Source organism: Bidens hawaiensis, unplaced genomic scaffold, assembly GCF_021521415.1.
Source record: "Bidens hawaiensis isolate Kalapana, Puna unplaced genomic scaffold, B.hawaiensis_p1.1 tig00002553_1, whole genome shotgun sequence".
Lineage (NCBI taxonomy): Eukaryota > Viridiplantae > Streptophyta > Magnoliopsida > Asterales > Asteraceae > Bidens > Bidens hawaiensis.
In genome coordinates, this window is record NW_027491139.1 from 767,603 (window position 1) to 787,608 (window position 20,006).

The 20,006-nt window shown below is 31.7% G+C and overlaps 1 protein-coding gene across 1 annotated transcript; it reads left to right on the forward strand.

Moving 5' to 3' along the window:
* Positions 1-9,658: 9,658 nt before the first annotated feature.
* LOC143620324 (uncharacterized) lies at positions 9,659-17,848 on the forward strand. The gene is made up of 19 exons (XM_077092025.1): positions 9,659-11,219; positions 11,391-11,594; positions 12,407-12,511; positions 12,613-12,678; positions 12,767-12,931; positions 13,035-13,109; positions 13,509-13,663; positions 13,737-13,872; positions 13,946-14,015; positions 14,400-14,527; positions 14,846-14,902; positions 15,036-15,221; positions 15,473-15,565; positions 15,670-15,822; positions 15,896-15,962; positions 16,076-16,212; positions 16,303-16,394; positions 16,474-16,540; positions 17,380-17,848. The coding sequence occupies exons 1-19, from the start codon at positions 10,002-10,004 to the stop codon at positions 17,542-17,544; spliced, it is 3,339 nt and encodes a 1,112-aa protein (XP_076948140.1). The 5' UTR covers positions 9,659-10,001; the 3' UTR covers positions 17,545-17,848.
* The last annotated feature ends 2,158 nt before the right edge of the window (positions 17,849-20,006 follow it).

Below are 20,006 nucleotides of genomic sequence, written 5' to 3' on the forward strand. Positions count from 1 at the left end.
TGCATATAATTCAAAATTGAAGTTTATATATTATATATTAGTATAAGTGTATAACACAGCCTTTAAGCATCCTATATTCCATTATCAATAAAATAAACTAAATCAAACTATTAAATTCAAATTGGTGGCTGGATGGAATTTAGGTTTCTTTCGAGTTCAATTGAAAATTAAAAACCCTAATTTATACAGAGACAAATGTAATTGCTAAATTGTAGTAACAGAGGCGTTGTTTAACGAGGTTAGTTTAGGAAAACGGAGAGTTGGAGACTTGCCGTTCAGGATTCGAAATGCACGGCGGAGATGCGATGGTGGTCGCCGGCGGCGAGGCAGTGTGGAAGAGAAAGGAAGCAAAATCAGGTCGGAGACATATTATGCGTGCTCGTAACTTGTTCAAATAAACTAGCTAAAAAACTTCCATTTTTTTCGTAAACAAATATAAATTAATTTACGCAAAAATAAACAGTCAACATACTTAAACAAAATAAATAAAATTATAATATATAACTCTATAAGTGTATAAGAGAAATTAGGTTAGAACTCGAAAATCAATGTTTGTTAGCTTTTTAGGGCATGCGGTTGCTAAAATTGAACAAGGTTAAGGAAAAACTAACTTTTATTATCGTCATCGTTTTCAAATTCGTTGATGTCAACGTCCTCTCTTCAATCAATGCGTTGATTTGCAGTTTGTTCTTCATGTATGGTTCATCTTGCCGATGTTTTCGGGATGAGACAGATTAGTCATGGGTCGTTCAAAAAAATCCGTAGGGCACTTGGTCTAAAGCCCGCTAACTAACCCTAGTAATATGGAATGTACGACGGGCATGTGCACACTACCTTTATTCTTCTTTAAACGTGGATCTGATAAGGGGCAAAATGAGAGTCGTACATAACGACCTTAATGGAAAGGGACCCACGAGATCTCAACTAAATTTTCCAATATAGTGATAAAAGCTAGAGATCACGATTTAGATAGTACAAATATAGATGTGATAAGATGTATATAGATACACAGTAGCTTACAACATTACATCTATCTAATTTGAATGTTAGCTTACAAAATTACACATATCTAGTTTGAATTAGTTTATATAACACGTGAGATTTCACAATAGCTAATACAAACTTCTAAATGGGTGGATTAGTTAAAAAATATTCATTTTCTTTTCCACATCTAGCTTCTAGCTAGGAGTGTGGTTTTATCATATGGGTTTCTTAGAATAGCCTCCAACATAAATTTTCACTGCAAACCTTTGATCTCTTTTGAACCATCTTCCAATAATATATCCAATATTTTGATTGTTCGTATAATCGGTTAATTGGAACTACTAGTAAAAAAGTATTGACGACTATTTTGTTTTAAATTCTAGACGTTTACTCCAATTATCTCAAAAGAGGGTCATGTTTGAAAATAATGGCCCAAGTCAACATTTTGGTTCTAACTCATTCAAACACAAACCACATCCCAAACATGCAAACATTGTAAATATATTCTTCAAACACATGCCAACTCACATTAAACTGATAAGAACATATAACACATTTGATCTTAGGCAAAAGACCGAGGAAAGTATTACAAAAATTATTAAGTATATTATCTATTTTATTATTATTGAATTGTATTTTTAATACTTCATGAAGATTTAAGTATATTATTAAGTATTAACGTAACATCCTATATCAGTTGTTATTTTGTAAAACTAGTAAACTCCAAAAGCAGTGTAAGTAAATAAACTTGTAAGCAGGCATGACTTTTAAATCAAAAGATGTTCAAATTGGCACTGGTTATCCACACAACCTTTGACTTATCCACATACCATTGGATTTCATACGATCGTATGGTTCTTATACGATCGAATATGACTGTAAAATTTGTCAGCTTTTCCCAGGAACATTCCATGCGATAGTATGACAACTATACGATCATATGAGGGTTTTTTTTACAACCAGCAACTTTGAAGAACATATGAACTTTGGGGTTGTGAGGTTTATATATATAAAAACCGGAAGAATATTATATCACATCCGGATTATTGTGTCGTGTGAAAAATATACACTGAATATTATATCACGTCCCGAATATTGTAACGTGTTGTTACGTAAAAAGAGGGTAAGTATGTACGGAATATTATATCATATTTCATATAGCAACTATATCCGTATACTATCACATTTTTTAACACACACTACTCAACTCAATCAATTATGTTTTTGGTTTTTTTTCCATACGATCGTATGGAAGTCATGCTATCATATGACTCCCAGTCAAACTCCGTGCACCTGCACGCTCAGTGTACTTCTGTTGTACTTTTATCACGTGAGATTTCATATGATCATATAACTCCTATACGATCGTATTTAGGGTGTGTGAGTTTTTGGAGATGGTGTACCAATATCATATTTTCTTTCTATTTCATTGTACTTGTTTTAAATTTGGTTGCAATTGTTGATTGAAAACAACAGAAAAATATGACAGCCATTCAACTTATATACGACAATTTTCAGTGTCATAATTCTATAAATGTCATTTTCGAGACTTTTGAACTTTGAAAACATATCAAGACTCACGTATATTTATTTGATTTAACCTTTGACATTTATTATCAACTAGGTTAGAACCCGTGTACGACACAGGTGGAAATATTGAAATTTTCGAACAAACATATGTCTTTTGAAAAGACAACATAAGTTGTTATATGTTATTCGGGACGACAACATACTTTAAGTTGTAAATAATATTGGTACGAAAACCAATGATTGTGAAATACAAAGATAAACCCAAACAACATTCAAATTACAATATTTGAAAACATAATCAAAAGTTAAAAATGTAAAACTCATAAGCTACTAAAAAGATTTCCTTATAAACCAGATTTATTCTTTATTTGTAACTTTGTCTTCCTTGTTTAATATAAGAATTTTAACACCACTCTTCTCTCTTGATAAAGCTACATAGAGCTGTCTATGTGTAAACACCGGGTCTTTGAGATATATATGTCAACTCTTGCTAGAGATTGACCTTGATTTTTGTTAATGGTCATTGCAAAATAGACTACAACTGGAAAAAAACTACCTTATTTTCAATTTAAACGAAAGTTTCTTAACTGAAAATGTTAGACCACAACGAATTATATAAGTGCGATAACCAGTATTAGTACCTGAAATAACTTTTAGTACAACAAAATGTCTACCCAAATTAATTACTCGCAATCTAATTCCATCACACAAACCGTTCTTCTAATCCATATTCCTTAGTAACATTATTGACACATCGACTTTTCAAACCAATTTTATGAGTCAAAATAATTTTGGTCTTTTTGATTTTATTTAGCATAATGTGTTTATGAAAATTTTAGTTCAAATTAAAATATAAAAAAATAATTTGTTTAATCTTACTTAAAAACCAAAAAACAGATTTTTTATATGGACGACGACTAAATTTGTGAATTTTGTTGCAAAGTATGGAAACAATATAAGTTGAGTTGACCAAATATTAGTAAAAAAATCATGGAGAAATATCTTTGCGTCTCTAATTAACATAAATTGATTCGTATACACATTTTAATTAAAACATATATTTTAATTTGTTTTAAGAAAATAAAATAGGATTGGATGTACATTCAATGTTATTAAAAAGTTGTTTATCAAAAAGGTATAATGTAGTTAATAATAAATATAATAAAAATCGTTTATAATATTCTGTTACAAGTGCATAATTTTTAGTTAATAAAATATTAATTTTTATTTACTATATTTTAATTAATAAAAATTATATTTTAATACAATATATTGTATTAGCGCGTTTAAAATAAAATGTTACCGTTCAAAATGCTAGTAGGTATTTCTCTTGGCGTTGAAGCTGCACGTTTACAAAAAAGTGCATTATTAAAAAACATTTAAAGGGTAACTAAAAAGTTGTTAGGTCTAGGTACTTTTCTTTTAGTATTCAAGGCTCTTTATTTTGGGGGTGTATATGATACTTGGGCTCAGGGAGGAGGAGGAGATGTAAGAAAAATCACCAACTTGACGCTTAGCCCAAGTATCATATTTGGTTATTTACTAAAATCACCCTTTGGGGGGGAGGGATAGATTGTTAGTGTAGACGATTTGGAAGATATAATCGGAGGCCATGAATGGTTAGGTTCCATTTGTATACTTGGTGGAATTTGGCATATCTTAACGAAACCCTTCGCATGGGCTTGACGTGCACTTGTATGGTTTGGAGAGGCTTACTTATCTTATAGTTTAGCGGCTATATCTGTCTTTGGTTTCATTGCTTGTTGTTTTGTCTAGTTCAATAATACGGCTTATCATAGTGAGTTTTATGGACCCACTGGACCAGAAGCTTCTCAAGCTCAAACATTTACTTTTCTAGTTAGAGACCAACGTCTTGGAGCTAACGTGGGATCCGCTCAAGGGCCTACCAGTTTAGGTAAATATTTAATGCGTTCCCCGACGGGAGAAGTCATTTTTGGAGGAGAAACTATGCGATTTTGGGATTTGCGTGCTTCTTGGTTAGAACCTCTAAGGGGTCCAAATGGGTTGGACTTGAGTCGGCTGAAAAAAGACATACAACCTTGGCAAGAACGTTGTTCCGCAGAATATATGACTCATGCTCCTTTAGGTTCTTTAAATTCCGTAGGTGGAGTAAGTACTGAGATCAATGCAGTCAATTATGTGTCTCCTAGAAGTTGGTTAGCCACTTCTCATTTTGTTCTAGGATTCTAATATTAAAATGACTAACCGTTTGAATTACTCCTCTTATTGAAAGACGTTGACTGACCAAAAATTACGTTTCTTTAATTTGAAGACATCTATAATAGGACATAATATGGTTAGTATATTGAAAAGATGAATAACATAAATATAAAAACAGAATTTTATATAGCTTGATGTTTCAATTTTGCTGACTTAATGAAGGATTTTAATCCACAAAACAGAAAAATTAGAATACCGGGAAACCAAATACTATTAACTTTAGTGACAATTGTAGGTTATTTATATTTGGTGTTCATATAGATATTAAAGACATGAAAATTAGAAAGATTACACAAGAAACAACAATCACACAACTTACTCAACTGGATATGAAGACTATCGGCTAACTTGAATCGACATAGATGATCAGAAATTCATTTATGTAAAAGTATTTAACCCACCAATATATTTTTATAATAGTCACCCATGTTACACATGGGTTAAAAACATAGAAACAACCATATACATATAGACAACCATAAAATTTCATAAATAACATATTAAACCAACACAAATATTTAGCATAACTTTGTAACAAAAATATTAAACATTTAGATTGTATACATAAAAAGTTAATACTTACACAAACTTACTATACCTAAATTAAAAAACCAAACGAAGACATGAACATGTTATCATCATATTAGTCCACCATCAACTTCTTCGACATTTTATTAAAAAAAAGTCATTTTGCTTCACAATATAAAAAACAAAATAAAGCATAGCCACCTGAGTAAATATACAACTAAAGTCTTAAGGTATTATGAGTTTCATTTCAACATTAATAAATAAATAAATGTATATTTTATTATAAATTATTTTGTAATTAAAGTCTTTTTTTTATTTCGATTCAAAGACATTTTAGTTAAATGTATTAAGTTAAATCGAACCAACAAATTTTTATTCTACTAATTTCAATAATTAAGTATAACTAAAATAATATAGAGATAATTAAAATTAAACCAGTTAATTTTAATTTTATTACATAAAAGTCGTTCCCAAATTAAATTTTTATTAAAGTGATTGCAATATGCAGTAAATTATGTTTCAAACTATTTAACATCATTACTTTATTTAAAATTAATTTCATTATATAATTCTTTTTTCAATTGTATACAATAATCTTGACATTTATGCGTAATTAAAAATTGTTCAAATATAACAGATACAAACTTTGTTGAAATTGGAGACTATTAAAAACTACAAAAGAGTTGTCAAATTCGATTCTTAAAAACAGAAATAAATAAATGTATAAATGATTGGAATTTATAATTAAAATTAAAGATGATGATTATTTAGCATAAATAATCATTTATAGTGAATATCTAAGATTATATGTGTGAATACCAAGACAATTACAAGTAAACTAATAACCTACAACATTCGTTTCATTTATCAAAACAGTATAAACTTTGAAATGAATGATAAACTTTGTATTGCGAATCTCTTGGACTTGGTTGCTACAAATTCGAATTATTTTCTAATAAATGTCAAACTGGAAAAACAATATAGTTAGTAACTTACCATCAAGAAAAAAAATCAATTTTTTTAAATTAAAATGTCTAACTAATAACTTTAAAATGTCATATTTGTTTCGGTGAATTATATAAATTCCGTACACTTTCTTTTGAGTTAGTTTTTCGTTAAATATTGTTCATGACTGGCTTGTATTTGAATTTTGTTAGTTTCAAGAGACAATGAGCTATGATTATAAAATGGTTATCAAAAATATGTGTGGTTTATTTTAAACATGCATCTTGACATTTAAACATAATTATAAATTGGTTAAATAAAAAAATTGAACCCCTAGCAAACTAAAACACGTAAAATTCATTAATAATAATAATGAATCTATAGAATAATAAAATAATCCTAAAATAAATTAAAATATTATACAATCAATTCTATTAAATGATTAATAATTTCTATTAATTAATTTATATTATTCTACATTTATTATTACATAAGTATTTTAGTTTAATTGACATTAAACATTATTTTAATATATAGGCTTAATTATCAGAATTGTCTATTAAATCAAATATTCAGAGATTCAAAATATGGTACAATATAATAAAATATATTGTATATCTTAAACTAAAAATCTTATATTTCTGTTTGTCTATTATTATCTTATATTATAAATGAATATTATATTATCCCTTCTTTAGTAAACATCATTTTAATAAAGAAATATAGTATATACATAGGCTTAATTAATTGTATAATATCCCGTATAATAAACATCCTTTAAAGTTAGTTTATACATTTATTTTTAATTAGTTGACTCAATTAAAATTTTCAATTTCATATCCTGTCTATAGTAAAAATTATTTTAATATATAGGCTTAATTAGCATACAATATTTTTTTATAAAGCTAAACAAAGTTATATTCTAGGCTTAATTATTTATGTTATTGTTAATTGGGTCTAATTTTAGATGTATGGGAATTAACAATTCATACCAGTTACCAAAATTCATTTAATTGATATGATTAATTATATTAATTGTAATAAATATCAATTACTAACTTATTCTTGTACATTACTAATTTTATTTTCTATCTTGAAATATGGTGTAGATTAAAACATATCATTTTTAATTATATTGTAATTAATCGTGTTTAAAACATTATATCACCTAACCTAACTAAAACACGTATTATAAGAATCTTTATAAAAACTTGAATACATTAATTAATTAACAATAATAATTTTTTGGTTATCTTAATTATAACACGATAATTAAAAAATTATAATAAAGACATATTAAATTGGTAAAATATATTAAAGATTCTATAATGTACGTGAGCACCGGATTATTAGCTGTATAACATATTTTTGTAAACTTTATATAAGTGGTCAATAATTCGAATTTCAAAATGGTTCAAATAAATAATTTTTATTATTCACTTAAGGAATTTAGTTGAAATTGACATCAAATTCACAATAACTTGAAATATTTTAAAGAAACTAATAACTTTTTTATTTAATGCATGAATATTGAATAATTATGAAATGAGTTTATATATATGGATGGTATTCAAAAAAATAAAAACTTTTGAAAAAAATTAGTCAAATTAGGAATGCAAATTATGTTTAAATATGTAAATTTTATTTAAACATATTCAATATAAATGATCAAATTGAGTCAAATCTTTAATTTATTTAAATTGTTGTTATCAAAACATATTCAATATAATCAAATATGTAAATGTTAGTTAAACATATTCAATGTAATTGGACTTTGACCAACAACAATATAAGATTGATTATCTTACTATAGATAATTGGACTTTGACCAACAACAATATAAGATTGATTATCTTACTATAGATAATTTAATGTATTATAGAATAATCAACTAAATTTCATTTCGGGATTATACAATAATCAATTGAATTACATAAATTGTGAAAAATAAATAAAAACATTAATACTAACATAAATATAAATCAATATTAAACAAAAATAAAAGACATCTTATCAAACAATTCTCAATCCATGAAATTAGCTATACCAGGTTGGGGACAATAACCTGAGATGATAAAATTAAGTATTAATATTAATATCACATAATAAATTTATTACAAATTATGGAAGATTTGAATAATGTGAAAAAATGTAAAATTGATATTATAACTTACAACCGGAAAATTTAAATCGCGCTACCGGAAAAACTAAATAGTGAAGATCTCCATCGAATCTTCGATTTTGATATATAACCTAAAAAGATTACAAGAAAAAATCATATAATTATTAATATAAATACAAAAAAAAACGGAAAATTATCAGTTTAATCTTGGACATAGCCTGCTTCACAAACTGATTAGTTTGTTGTGACATAGCCTGCTTCACAGCCTAATTTTACAAACACTATTGACAAGGTCGTCTTCGAGAACCGTGAATTATTTTTTGGGTCGAAACCGGAAAAAAATTTGGGTCTTAAATTTGTTAAGTAATTAAATTTAAACATTTATAATGCATTATATATAACTTAAAAACAAAATTTGGCTCTATCAGGTATCAGGGTGTCAAGCCGGGATCCAAAGACCACATGGCTCTACCTAATAGCCGACTTTGACTATTGACAAACACATAACAAATTAACATGGATTCATTTTAATTATAATAGCTTTTCTTTAAAGAATTATTAAGTATTACAATCAAAATTATAATTAATTGACCAATAAAATCTACATACAGAATGTCAACACTCAACAATGACCCCTTACTTTCACTTGGGTTGTTTAACAAAAAAGTAACTATATTAGCCATTAATTATGCTATTTCAAAACAATTTGTAACAATTTGATTGAGATAGAAACTAGTAAAGTGTTAACCATAAGAAGTTGATTTTGACGCTTCAAATTTGACTTACTGACTCACTCAATAACACAGTCAAGGAGAAAAGAAAACCCATCACTATAAGAAAACCCTTAATTCAGGTTTCGAAAACCACTCTCATGAAACTAAACAAGAAGACCAATTTTCCTTTGGCATCAAAGCTAACAATTAGAAGTGCCACCAAGTATATTATCATATAAGCTACTATCGATCAACAAGTTATCGAGTGTGATCAAACAACCAAAAATCAGCCAATGACAGTACGACATGTGATTCAAGATTGATCGATGCCCGTGGAACGCTCTACCAAAGGAAGCAAGTCTTTAGATTACCAGATCCTGAACACAAATCTTCCTAGAGATGGAGAGCCCCTACCTTTTCTATCATCTCCTTCTTTCTTGCTTACCTAGCTCAGGTCTGGCGAGCGATCCCAGTTCGCGGTAAAGAACAAGATATTAAGCGAGCGTACCTTTGTTCACTTCTTCTCCACCAAGCACACAACTTTAAGGATAACTGTATGTTAGTGGCTACTGACTACCTAAGGAAACTCCAATTCGATCCGCCCTCGGTTAGGAGGCATCTACCTTATCCCGATCAGAAGGCTATTCACTATGACAGAGAATTTTTTTATTTATAATTAGAATATAGACTAGAAGACAAAGGAGTAGAATAAGCCATTGGACAATACCCAAAGGACCATTATTGCAACAACCTCCCGCAATATATTTCCCTCTAATATTCGAGCATCAAATCAAACATTCAACATTTGCTGTTTACCCTTTTTACTACCCCTACGACCTTTTGCCCTAATTAGTCTCCAGCCCTAATCTCCAATCCCATTCCATCGTAACCGCCACCGTCAATCCCACCATCACCGGCAATCATCAACTTCTCCGGCGATGGATCCTCAGGTTCAGCAAGCACAACTGGCGGCCATACTCGGTGCCGATCCAGCGCCGTTCGAAACCCTAATTTCGCATCTGATGTCATCATCCAACGACCAGCGTTCGCAAGCCGAGCTTCTATTCAATCTCTGCAAACAAACCGATCCGAATTCGTTGTTTCTGAAGCTAGGTCAGATGCTCCAGATGTCTCCTCACATGGAGGCTCGTGCCATGTCAGCAATTCTGTTACGGAAGCAGTTAACTCAGGATGACTCGTTGATTTGGAACAGGTTGTCTCCCGCTACTCAGTCTTCGCTTAAATCTATATTATTGACTTGTGTACAGCAGGAGGAAGCCAAAACTATTATGAAGAAGTTGTGTGATACGGTTTCGGAACTAGCTTCGGTTATTTTGCCTGATAACGGTTGGCCCGAGCTTTTACCGTTTATGTTTCAGTGTGTTTCGTCGGATTCGGTGAAGCTGCAGGAGTCGGCTTTTTTGATATTTGCTCAGTTGTCGCAGTACATTGGGGAGACGTTGATTCCGCATATTAAGCATTTACATGGAGTGTTTTTGCAGTGTTTGACCACGTCCGGGAGCGCGGACGTGAGGATTGCGGCGTTGAGTGCTGTGATTAATTTTATTCAGTGTTTGAGTTCCGGTGATAGAGATAGGTTTCAGGATCTGCTTCCTGCGATGATGAGGACTTTGACTGAGGCTTTGAATGGCGGGCAAGAGGCTACGGCCCAGGAAGCGTTGGAGTTGTTGATTGAGTTGGCTGGGACGGAACCGAGGTTTTTGAGGAGGCAGTTGGTTGAGGTGGTTGGGTCTATGTTGCAGATTGCTGAGGCCGAGACGTTGGAAGAGGGGACTAGACATTTGGCTATTGAGTTTGTGATTACGCTAGCGGAAGCCAGGGAGAGAGCGCCGGGTATGATGAGAAAGCTGCCACAGTTTATCAGCAGGTTGTTTGGGATTTTGTTGCAGATGTTGTTGGATATTGAGGATGAACCTGCTTGGCATACTGCGGAGAATGAGGATGAGGACACAGGGGAGTCTAGTAATTATAGTGTTGGTCAAGAGTGTTTGGATCGGTTGGCTATTGCTCTAGGTGGGAATACGATTGTCCCTGTTGCATCCGAGCAGTTGCCGGCTTACTTGGCGGCTCCTGAATGGCAGAAACATCATGCTGCCCTTATTGCTCTTGCACAGATAGCTGAGGGATGCTCAAAGGTAAAAATGTTATTGGAATTTATATGTTATAGTTTGGATTATATTAAATTGTAAGTATGATGTATAAATAGATGGTATGCTTGTTTTTGTTGTTTTCATGTTGCTTTGGAAAACAATATTGTCTTCACTGCTGTTTCTGATATTTTGAAACTTGAATAACTTGTGATGTAGGTGATGATCAAGAATTTGGAGCAAGTGGTGACTATGGTGTTGAATTCATTCCAAGATCCTCATCCACGTGTGAGATGGGCTGCAATTAATGCAATTGGACAATTGGCTACAGATTTGGGCCCAGATTTGCAATTTCAGTACCACCAAAGAGTGCTACCAGCTCTTGCTGCTGCAATGGATGACTTTAATAATCCGCGTGTTCAGGTATGTTTCCATTATTAATGCGTATATGTTGGTCTCTCTGAGTTATTGAGGCATGTATGGACTTATGTAGACATAGAAGTTACATATAGATGCTGATTTAGCATTGTATTCTCATATCCACGGAGTTATGGAGATAGAACTTGCATATAGCTCTAGCTACTGCAATTGTTGCTTTAAATTATTTGTTGTATTGCTTTTATAATTTAATCAAATTGGTATGGAACTTGCTTCCTGCTATTTGGTATACTAAGTTTTTGATTGAGTTTGCTACAAAGCCGTGTGTGAATAGAGCGAGTTTAGTTTATATTAATACTCATGATTCTTAATGCACAACAACGGAGGATTTTAGGTTTCCATTAAATATCTTTTATACCTAACGCAATTTCTAGCTGTAGCCTGATATGCTAAGTAAACAAGACTAGTTTGAATAAATAATGCTCGTCGAACAACAAAAATCATTTTCACTTTGTAATGCATCGTAAACAGGGAATGATCTCATTTGTATTTTTAAGAGTTTATTAAAAAGTCAAAGTTGAGTTACACCTGACTTGAGAAGCAAGCGACACTAGTTTTGAATAAATGTTTCTTTGCTCAATTACGAAGTCTTCATTTTCGATCGATTATCTTTCTGTCTTTATTTTGCACCGTCACACTTTTCGTTTTCTTTTTGTTTGTATATTTTATGGTGAGCGAGCATGGTATATTCTCAACTAATAAATATAGCTTACCAGATATCTGAATGACATCTTACATCTTGAGTACACTTCCATTCTCTTGTTTGTTATTATTTATATGTTATTTTTGTTTCGCAGGCGCATGCTGCTTCAGCAGTGCTAAATTTCAGTGAGAACTGCACCCCTGATATCTTGACTCCTTACTTGGATGGAATAGTGAGCAAGTTGCTTGTATTGTTACAGGTAAATTAGTGAAGGGTGGATGCTGCAATTTATATGCGCAAAAATGCAAATACGTCATTAAGTTTATTTTAAGTTGAACTAATGATGTTTTTTTTATGTAGAACGGTAAGCAAATGGTACAAGAAGGGGCCTTGACTGCTCTAGCATCTGTTGCTGATTCCTCACAGGTAACTTACGCATCATCATTTTTAGTTTCTACTTTCTAGACTTAGACCTTTACGCTTATCGTTTCACTCTTATTTTGTGAAATAATAGGAACACTTCCAAAAGTACTATGATGCGGTTATGCCTTATTTAAAAACTATATTAGTTAATGCAAATGATAAAGCCAATCGTATGCTTCGAGCTAAAGCAATGGAATGCATTAGTTTGGTTGGAATGGCTGTTGGGAAGGAAAAGTTTAGAGACGATGCTAAACAGGTACGATACTGTTGGGAAGGAATAGTATGCTACTATTTTTGCATTATTATCTTGCTTCTTATTTCATGAATATTTATGTTTATCTTTCTGATTGTGTGTGAAGGTGATGGAAGTGCTGATGTCATTGCAAGGATCTCAAATGGAGACTGATGACCCCACTACCAGTTACATGCTTCAAGTAGGTGTTACTTTTTTGTCAAAAAAGAAAATAGAAAATACTATAAGAAACCTTTTGGAATTTTGCTGAGTGTGTACATGATAATGTTATTTTGAATGAATAAAATTTCCCACTTGTAATTTTTTTTGATAAAGTTATTTGATATAATTGTTTTAAAAAGTTTGTTTTTGTGCATGTTCGAATATCTGAACTTTGTAAAAAATAACAAAGTCTGGAGAATTTTGTTGTTAAATAATAACGTAATGTTTTTGAACCTTATAAAAAGGATAATTTATTAATCTTTAAAATTTTAGAGAATTAGTTCTACAAGCTAAAGTCTAAGGACTTGTGAGCAAATCAGCAAAAATCTATAGGGGTTTTCAACAATTTCTCATTCGTTGTCACCCTTTGTTACTGTAGGCGTGGGCTCGGCTATGCAAATGTTTAGGGCAAGACTTTCTTCCTTACATGAGTGTTGTCATGCCTCCTTTGCTTCAATCTGCTCAACTGAAACCTGATGTTGTCATTACATCAGCAGATTCAGATAATGAGATTGATGAATCAGATGACGAAAGGTATTGTATTTTTTTGTATTACTATATATATATATATTAATTTGAATAATACTGAGAGTTGTATGTCTTGCAGTATGGAGACAATTACACTTGGTGATAAAAGGATAGGGATCAAAACTAGTGTTTTAGAGGAGAAAGCAACCGCCTGCAACATGTTGTGTTGTTATGCTGACGAGTTAAAGGAGGGGTTTTACCCATGGATTGATCAGGTTTATAACATTTAAATTTTTTTACACACTTTATTGTTTATTATAAATAAATGCTAATGTATTTACTTAATAGGTTGCACCAACCTTGGTGCCACTTCTCAAGTTTTATTTCCATGAAGAAGTTAGGAAAGCAGCCGTTTCAGGTATTTTTTATATGATTTTTTCTATGGTTGTAAATAAACCGAATGAAACGTGAATTGGCTTGTTTTTTAGCACAACAAATGAGCTAACATGGACAGATATAATAATAAGCTTGTTCATGTTCATTAATGTTCACTTGTTAAATGCTAAACGAAATTAAGAAGTGGACTTAATCAAACTAAATTATCGAGAAACCAGAGAAAAAAAATCAATTTAACCATTTTTAGCATTAATGTACAGATGCAATCTTTGTTCTTTTTAACTAAACACACCAAAATTCTTGTTCATTTGTTTAGTAAATGAACAACGGACAGCCTTAATCTTCTCATACTTATACGATTTCCCATATGTATAAATTGCATTTAATGGAATTTATATTTTTTTAGCCATGCCGGAGTTGTTGCGATCTGCAAAGTTAGCCATCGAGAAAGGACTTGCTCAGGGTCGTAATGAATCTTATATAAAACAGCTGTCTGATTACATAGTTACCTCTTTGGTTGAAGCTTTGCATAAGGTAATGTTATTTTCTCACAGAATTTTGGGATTTGGCAATCCCGATTCATTTACTTTTGAATGGGTTGATTGGGTCATGCTTTACCTTTAACATGACACAGGCAAATTTTAAAAATGTTAAGTAGAAAGGGAACAGGCCAAATGAGTCACTAGTCAATAATTAAACGTTTATTTCTGATGCATACACCTCCTAGATCTTTCTATTTATAAAATCAGATTGTTCAAATAGCATTATTCTATAATCATATTTGTTTCACTAGTTTTTTATGAGAAAATTTAAAAATTATAAACAAAAAACATTCTGGTTTAATCGTTGCAGGAACCTGATACAGAAATCTGCGCAAGTATGCTGGATGCTTTAAATGAATGTATACAGGTTAGTTATAATCTATATATAAACTCGTAAAATTAAAATTATATAATCTTTATAGCTTTAGATTGCACATAGCTGCATATAGATCATAGAATGTTGAATCCATTTATCTGAGTGTGTTTCAACATGGTATTAGGTATCTGGACCACTTTTAGATGAAAACCAGGTGAGAAGCATTGTGGATGAAATAAAGCAAGTAATCACAGCAAGTTCAAGTAGAAAAACCGAAAGAGCCGAAAGGACAAAAGCTGAAGATTTTGATGCTGAAGAAGGAGAATTGCTTAAAGAGGAAAATGAGCAAGAGGAAGAAGTTTTTGACCAGGTTCTTGTTCAACAACTCTTTTCCCCTTATTGACCTTAATTAAATTAAGACCTTTACCAAACATAAATGGCACTTGAATCACCAACAAGGCTGCACTTAAGAGTATAACAACGTTATTAGTTATAATAAGATTATGGGATGGTATCCGTATATCTTTTGTTTCTTCCTAAATTATGGTTAACCGTTTTTTTTTAATTTAAACATGATCCTCAATTTTAGGTATTTGTATTTAAACTAATTTGCTGTTTCAGATTGGTGAGATCTTGGGAACATTGATAAAAACGTTCAAAGCCTCGTTCTTGCCTTTCTTTGATGAGATGTCATCATATTTGATGCCGATGTGGGTAAGTATGCCAATTTTGTTTTTGACGCGATACATATGATACTATGAAGCTGGAAGGGTAAAATAAGAAATTTGGTAACAATGAGCGCACTTAATCACTTTTAGGGCAAGGATAAAACAGCTGAAGAAAGGAGGATTGCAATTTGCATCTTTGATGACGTGGCAGAGCAGTGTCGTGAAGCAGCTCTAAAATATTATGACACATATCTTCCTTTCCTTCTTGAAGCTTGCAATGATGAGAATTCAGATGTCCGCCAGGTCAGCATCATCACTGTCTGATTGCTTTCTGCTTTCTTGTGAACTCAACTATATCTATTCTTTAAAAATTCAGGCTGCTGTATATGGACTTGGAGTTTGTGCGGAGTATGGTGGTTCTGTCATAAAACCACTTATTGGAGGTAAACATATCTGATATAACATTATGACAACTGGAATTATAAATATGAAAAAGTTGAACTTTTGCAAGGGTGCATGAGATAATTAATATTTATTTGTGCACTTATTTTTACAGAGGCTCTTTCAAGGCTAAATGCTGTAATTAGACACCCTAATGCGCTCCAGTCTGAAAATGTGATGGCTTATGATAATGCTGTTTCTGCTTTGGGGAAAATATGTCAATTTCATCGTGACAGTATTGATTCCACTCAGGTAGATCATACTTTGTATTTTATTTTATTTTTCTGATTATAAGTATGTCCATTTGTAATTATTATGCTTTGTTGTCTGTCACTCTGTCAGATTGTTCCTGCATGGTTAAGCTGTTTGCCAATCAAGGGAGATGTTATTGAAGCTAAAGTTGTTCACGAGCTGCTTTGTTCTATGGTTGAAAGGTAAATACGAACAATGCTTTAATTTTTTAAAACATTGTTTTTTGGGTGCGTCTAACAAACTCTACTGTTTATATTACAGGTCAGACGTGAAACTTTTGGGTCCCAACAATCAATATTTGCCAAAAATTGTTTCTGTATTTGCTGAGGTTAGTTGTCTTTAATCTAGTTTTTGTCAGTTATTTTTACTAGATGTGCAAATTTTAAGCAGTTTGTTTATAAGTTGGTTGATTTGAGCAGGATGAGAGGTTGAAATAAAATGGTTCTTGTAACCATATTACTATATTAGACCCGCTAATAGTTTTAATAGAGAAATTGATAATTTTAGATAAAAATTACGGGCCAACCTACTTGATCCAACCCATTTAGATACATTTACTTTTTACGATACAGTTTATTTCTTTATTATAATTATAAATTATAAAGGCGGCCTTTGATATCAAAAGTAGGGGTGTGAACCTGTCTATCTGAGTTTAATTTATGAGAGTTCGAGCTTGGCTTGTGAATAATGTTTTAAGTTTGAACTCGGCTACTTTATTGATATTCAATAGTTTTTCTTTAACTATTAACTATATATATATAGTTTTAATTTTCATTATAACATTAAGTTATTTTGTTATTAATATCATATATAATGAGTATTATGTAAATATGTATTTGATATATCGAAACAATCATATCATATATTGGTTCGTTTAGGCCTGCAAGCCTACTCGAGCTCGATAAATGAAGCTCAGGCTCAGGATCGTTGTTTGAGCTCAGGTTCGGGCTCATTTAAGATCGACTAGATTGGCTCATTTACAACCCTAGATAAATGTTTAAAATGGTTTTGGCTATTTTTATAGAATACAACTAATATTAGTCTTTTTATATTTTCAACAACCTTGTATTTGACAACTAGAATTCTATTGGATGTATTTATGTCAACCCTTGCATCTGCTTACTATTTCAACCTTGAATTTTAAAACTTTGTTTTTGTTGGATTTAGATTCTTTCTGCCGGCAAGGATCTTGCAACAGAAACAACTCTTAGCAGAATTGTCAACTTACTGAGACAACTGCAACAAACACTGCCGCCTGCTACCTTTGCAGCAACATGGGCATCTTTGCAGCCACAACAGCAACTTGCAATACAATCTTATCTTACATCATAACATCATTATCCATCACACATACACACAAGAAGCCTTCTAGAAACATTGTCGGCTACTTGTTCTTTTTTGTGGAAATTGATGTTGGTTTTTAAACGTGTCAGTGGTGTCTCACCCATTCTTTGCGCCATAAGATGTTCATTTTTTCAGTGTGATGTCATGTAACAACCTCGGATGGGTTGTTTGGTTGAGTGTGAACAAGGAAAGTTGCATATTTGGTGTTTTGTTGGTATATTGTACAACTATTGTAGATGTGGGTGCATCTATGGTTGTGAGGTTTCTGTTGGTCACCAAGAGTTGTTTTAGCCAGCTAAAGCAACTCTTATCTGAGTTTTGGGTCAATTTTTGTTGTTTTTGGACATAAATTAATCAACTTGTTTATTTGGTATCTATCACTTATTTGGTTTCTTCTTTGAAGACAGATGAATTTGCTGTTTTGAACTCTTGTCTTGTTGGTTATCTTGTTCTTTTGCAGCTATTGTTTTTGTAAACAAAAAAAATATAAAGTCATGGGTTTTCTATGAATATTTTAAAAGTTATATAAAATACACCAAGTTTTTGATATTTATGAAGTTTTCTCTCTTCTATCATGCATACTCATTGAATGCTGTGTATCTACAAAAAAAGCATAATATAAAAAATATACTCATTTTCAAAATTACGACTATACAAAAGTTTGGATTGTAAGAGAAGAGTATAATAGTCCTATTATAGTTTGTATTTAATGAATTGGTATATAATAGTCTTACTAAATGTTATCTTATCTAATATACTATATAAAAAAAATTATTTGAAAATAATGATATCATATATGAAATTGTTGAAAGGTGGTTCAGGGCCTACTTTACAATTAAGTAAATATGATGATATATAAGAGTTTAAAAAACAAATAAAAAAATACAAGTGGTTTGTTAAAAACATTTTTAGGCTAACTATTTTAAAAGGGTATTGTATGAATTTGGGTCAATAAGATAGAAGAGGGAACTGGTGACTGCGTGTGTTCCGACAACACGAATGTTTGGAGAGGTAGTTAAGCAGAGCCGTAAGAAGGTTACTAACTGTTCCGACAACCTTGTATATGTTTTAGGAGCTGCCACTTGGCATATATTTTGAATCACCACATTTTTTTTAAACAACAAATAGAAAATTTGCAAACCAGATGCACCATGCGACAAACCGATTTTAGTTTCCGCTATTATATTTTTGTTTACTATTCTGCACTAACCTAATGACAAAAGGTGACTCCGTACGTTCACGATTGCAGATGTTGTGACGTGACACTGGTGTGAAAGAAAACAAAGAGGGGGCGGGCGTGTGTGTGGGGGGGGGGGGTATACTTGATAGCCTAATCAACATTCTATAGATGTGATATTTTATGATCGTATAAAGGTGTATGAATTGATGGTATACGCCTGCAAAATGGGTTGTATGAAATTGTACGATATACGATTTGGGTCTATGCTCTTATAGAGATTTGTATGAAATTTGAATTCACTTTAGTTTTCCTTAAAATTTTAAGGATGAGAGCATTCTCAACCCGTTCTCTATCCATATCTTTATAATTAAACTAAAAAACACTACAATTCGCTCATCTGTTCAATTAAATAATATTTTTTATATCTTTATCATTATAGTTTTCTCTCTCATCTACTCACAACCAATCCAACAAATATTAAAAACTAAATAGGGATATATAGTGTTTCCCCAAATTTACAAAAAAATACTACAATTCTCTCTCCACCCTATAACTTACACTCACAATTACTTACAACTTCACCCTATAATTTGCAAACTCCCCTCACATAATTATAGAGGATGTGATGAGAATGCTCTAAGATACAAAACTGATGAAAGAGATGTAGTAGTTATTAGACCTTCCGCATCAAGGTCATCCATGGCTTATGTGGAGGAGATTTGTTAGAAGGATGAAAAATACATGTATTGTGGAGGGCCATCCATCCTTGAAAATCCTTCCTCAAGGATGGTGAAGGATGGTGATTGGTGGGTCCTCAATGTTGGTGATGTGGAAATTATGAGGTTGTTTGTGGGAAGAATGAATATGTTATTGTTGTAGGTAAAAAATGTTTGTGAAAAGAATGAATGGAAAGCTGATGTGGCATGCTGACTAGGTTGTTTGTAATAAGAATTGCCCTGAACTGATGCAGGCAGTCTTAGTATTTTTAGATAATTTTCTTAAACTTTGAAGATGAAAATAGAGATAGAAAACGCAATTGCTTGATCTATACACACCCCTATTTTAAAAGAGAAAATTTCTAAAATGTCTATTTTATAGAGAGAGATTTTGTTTATATTCTCATAAATCAAGAGTTTCATAAACGCCCTCTCCAAATAGGTCACAACCTCTATTTTTCTTACTCGTCCGGCGTGTTTGTCCTCCAATCATTTAAGTCAGCTGGCCGCAAATGGGTCATCCCATACGAGTTTGTAAACAGGCCATCTGGACG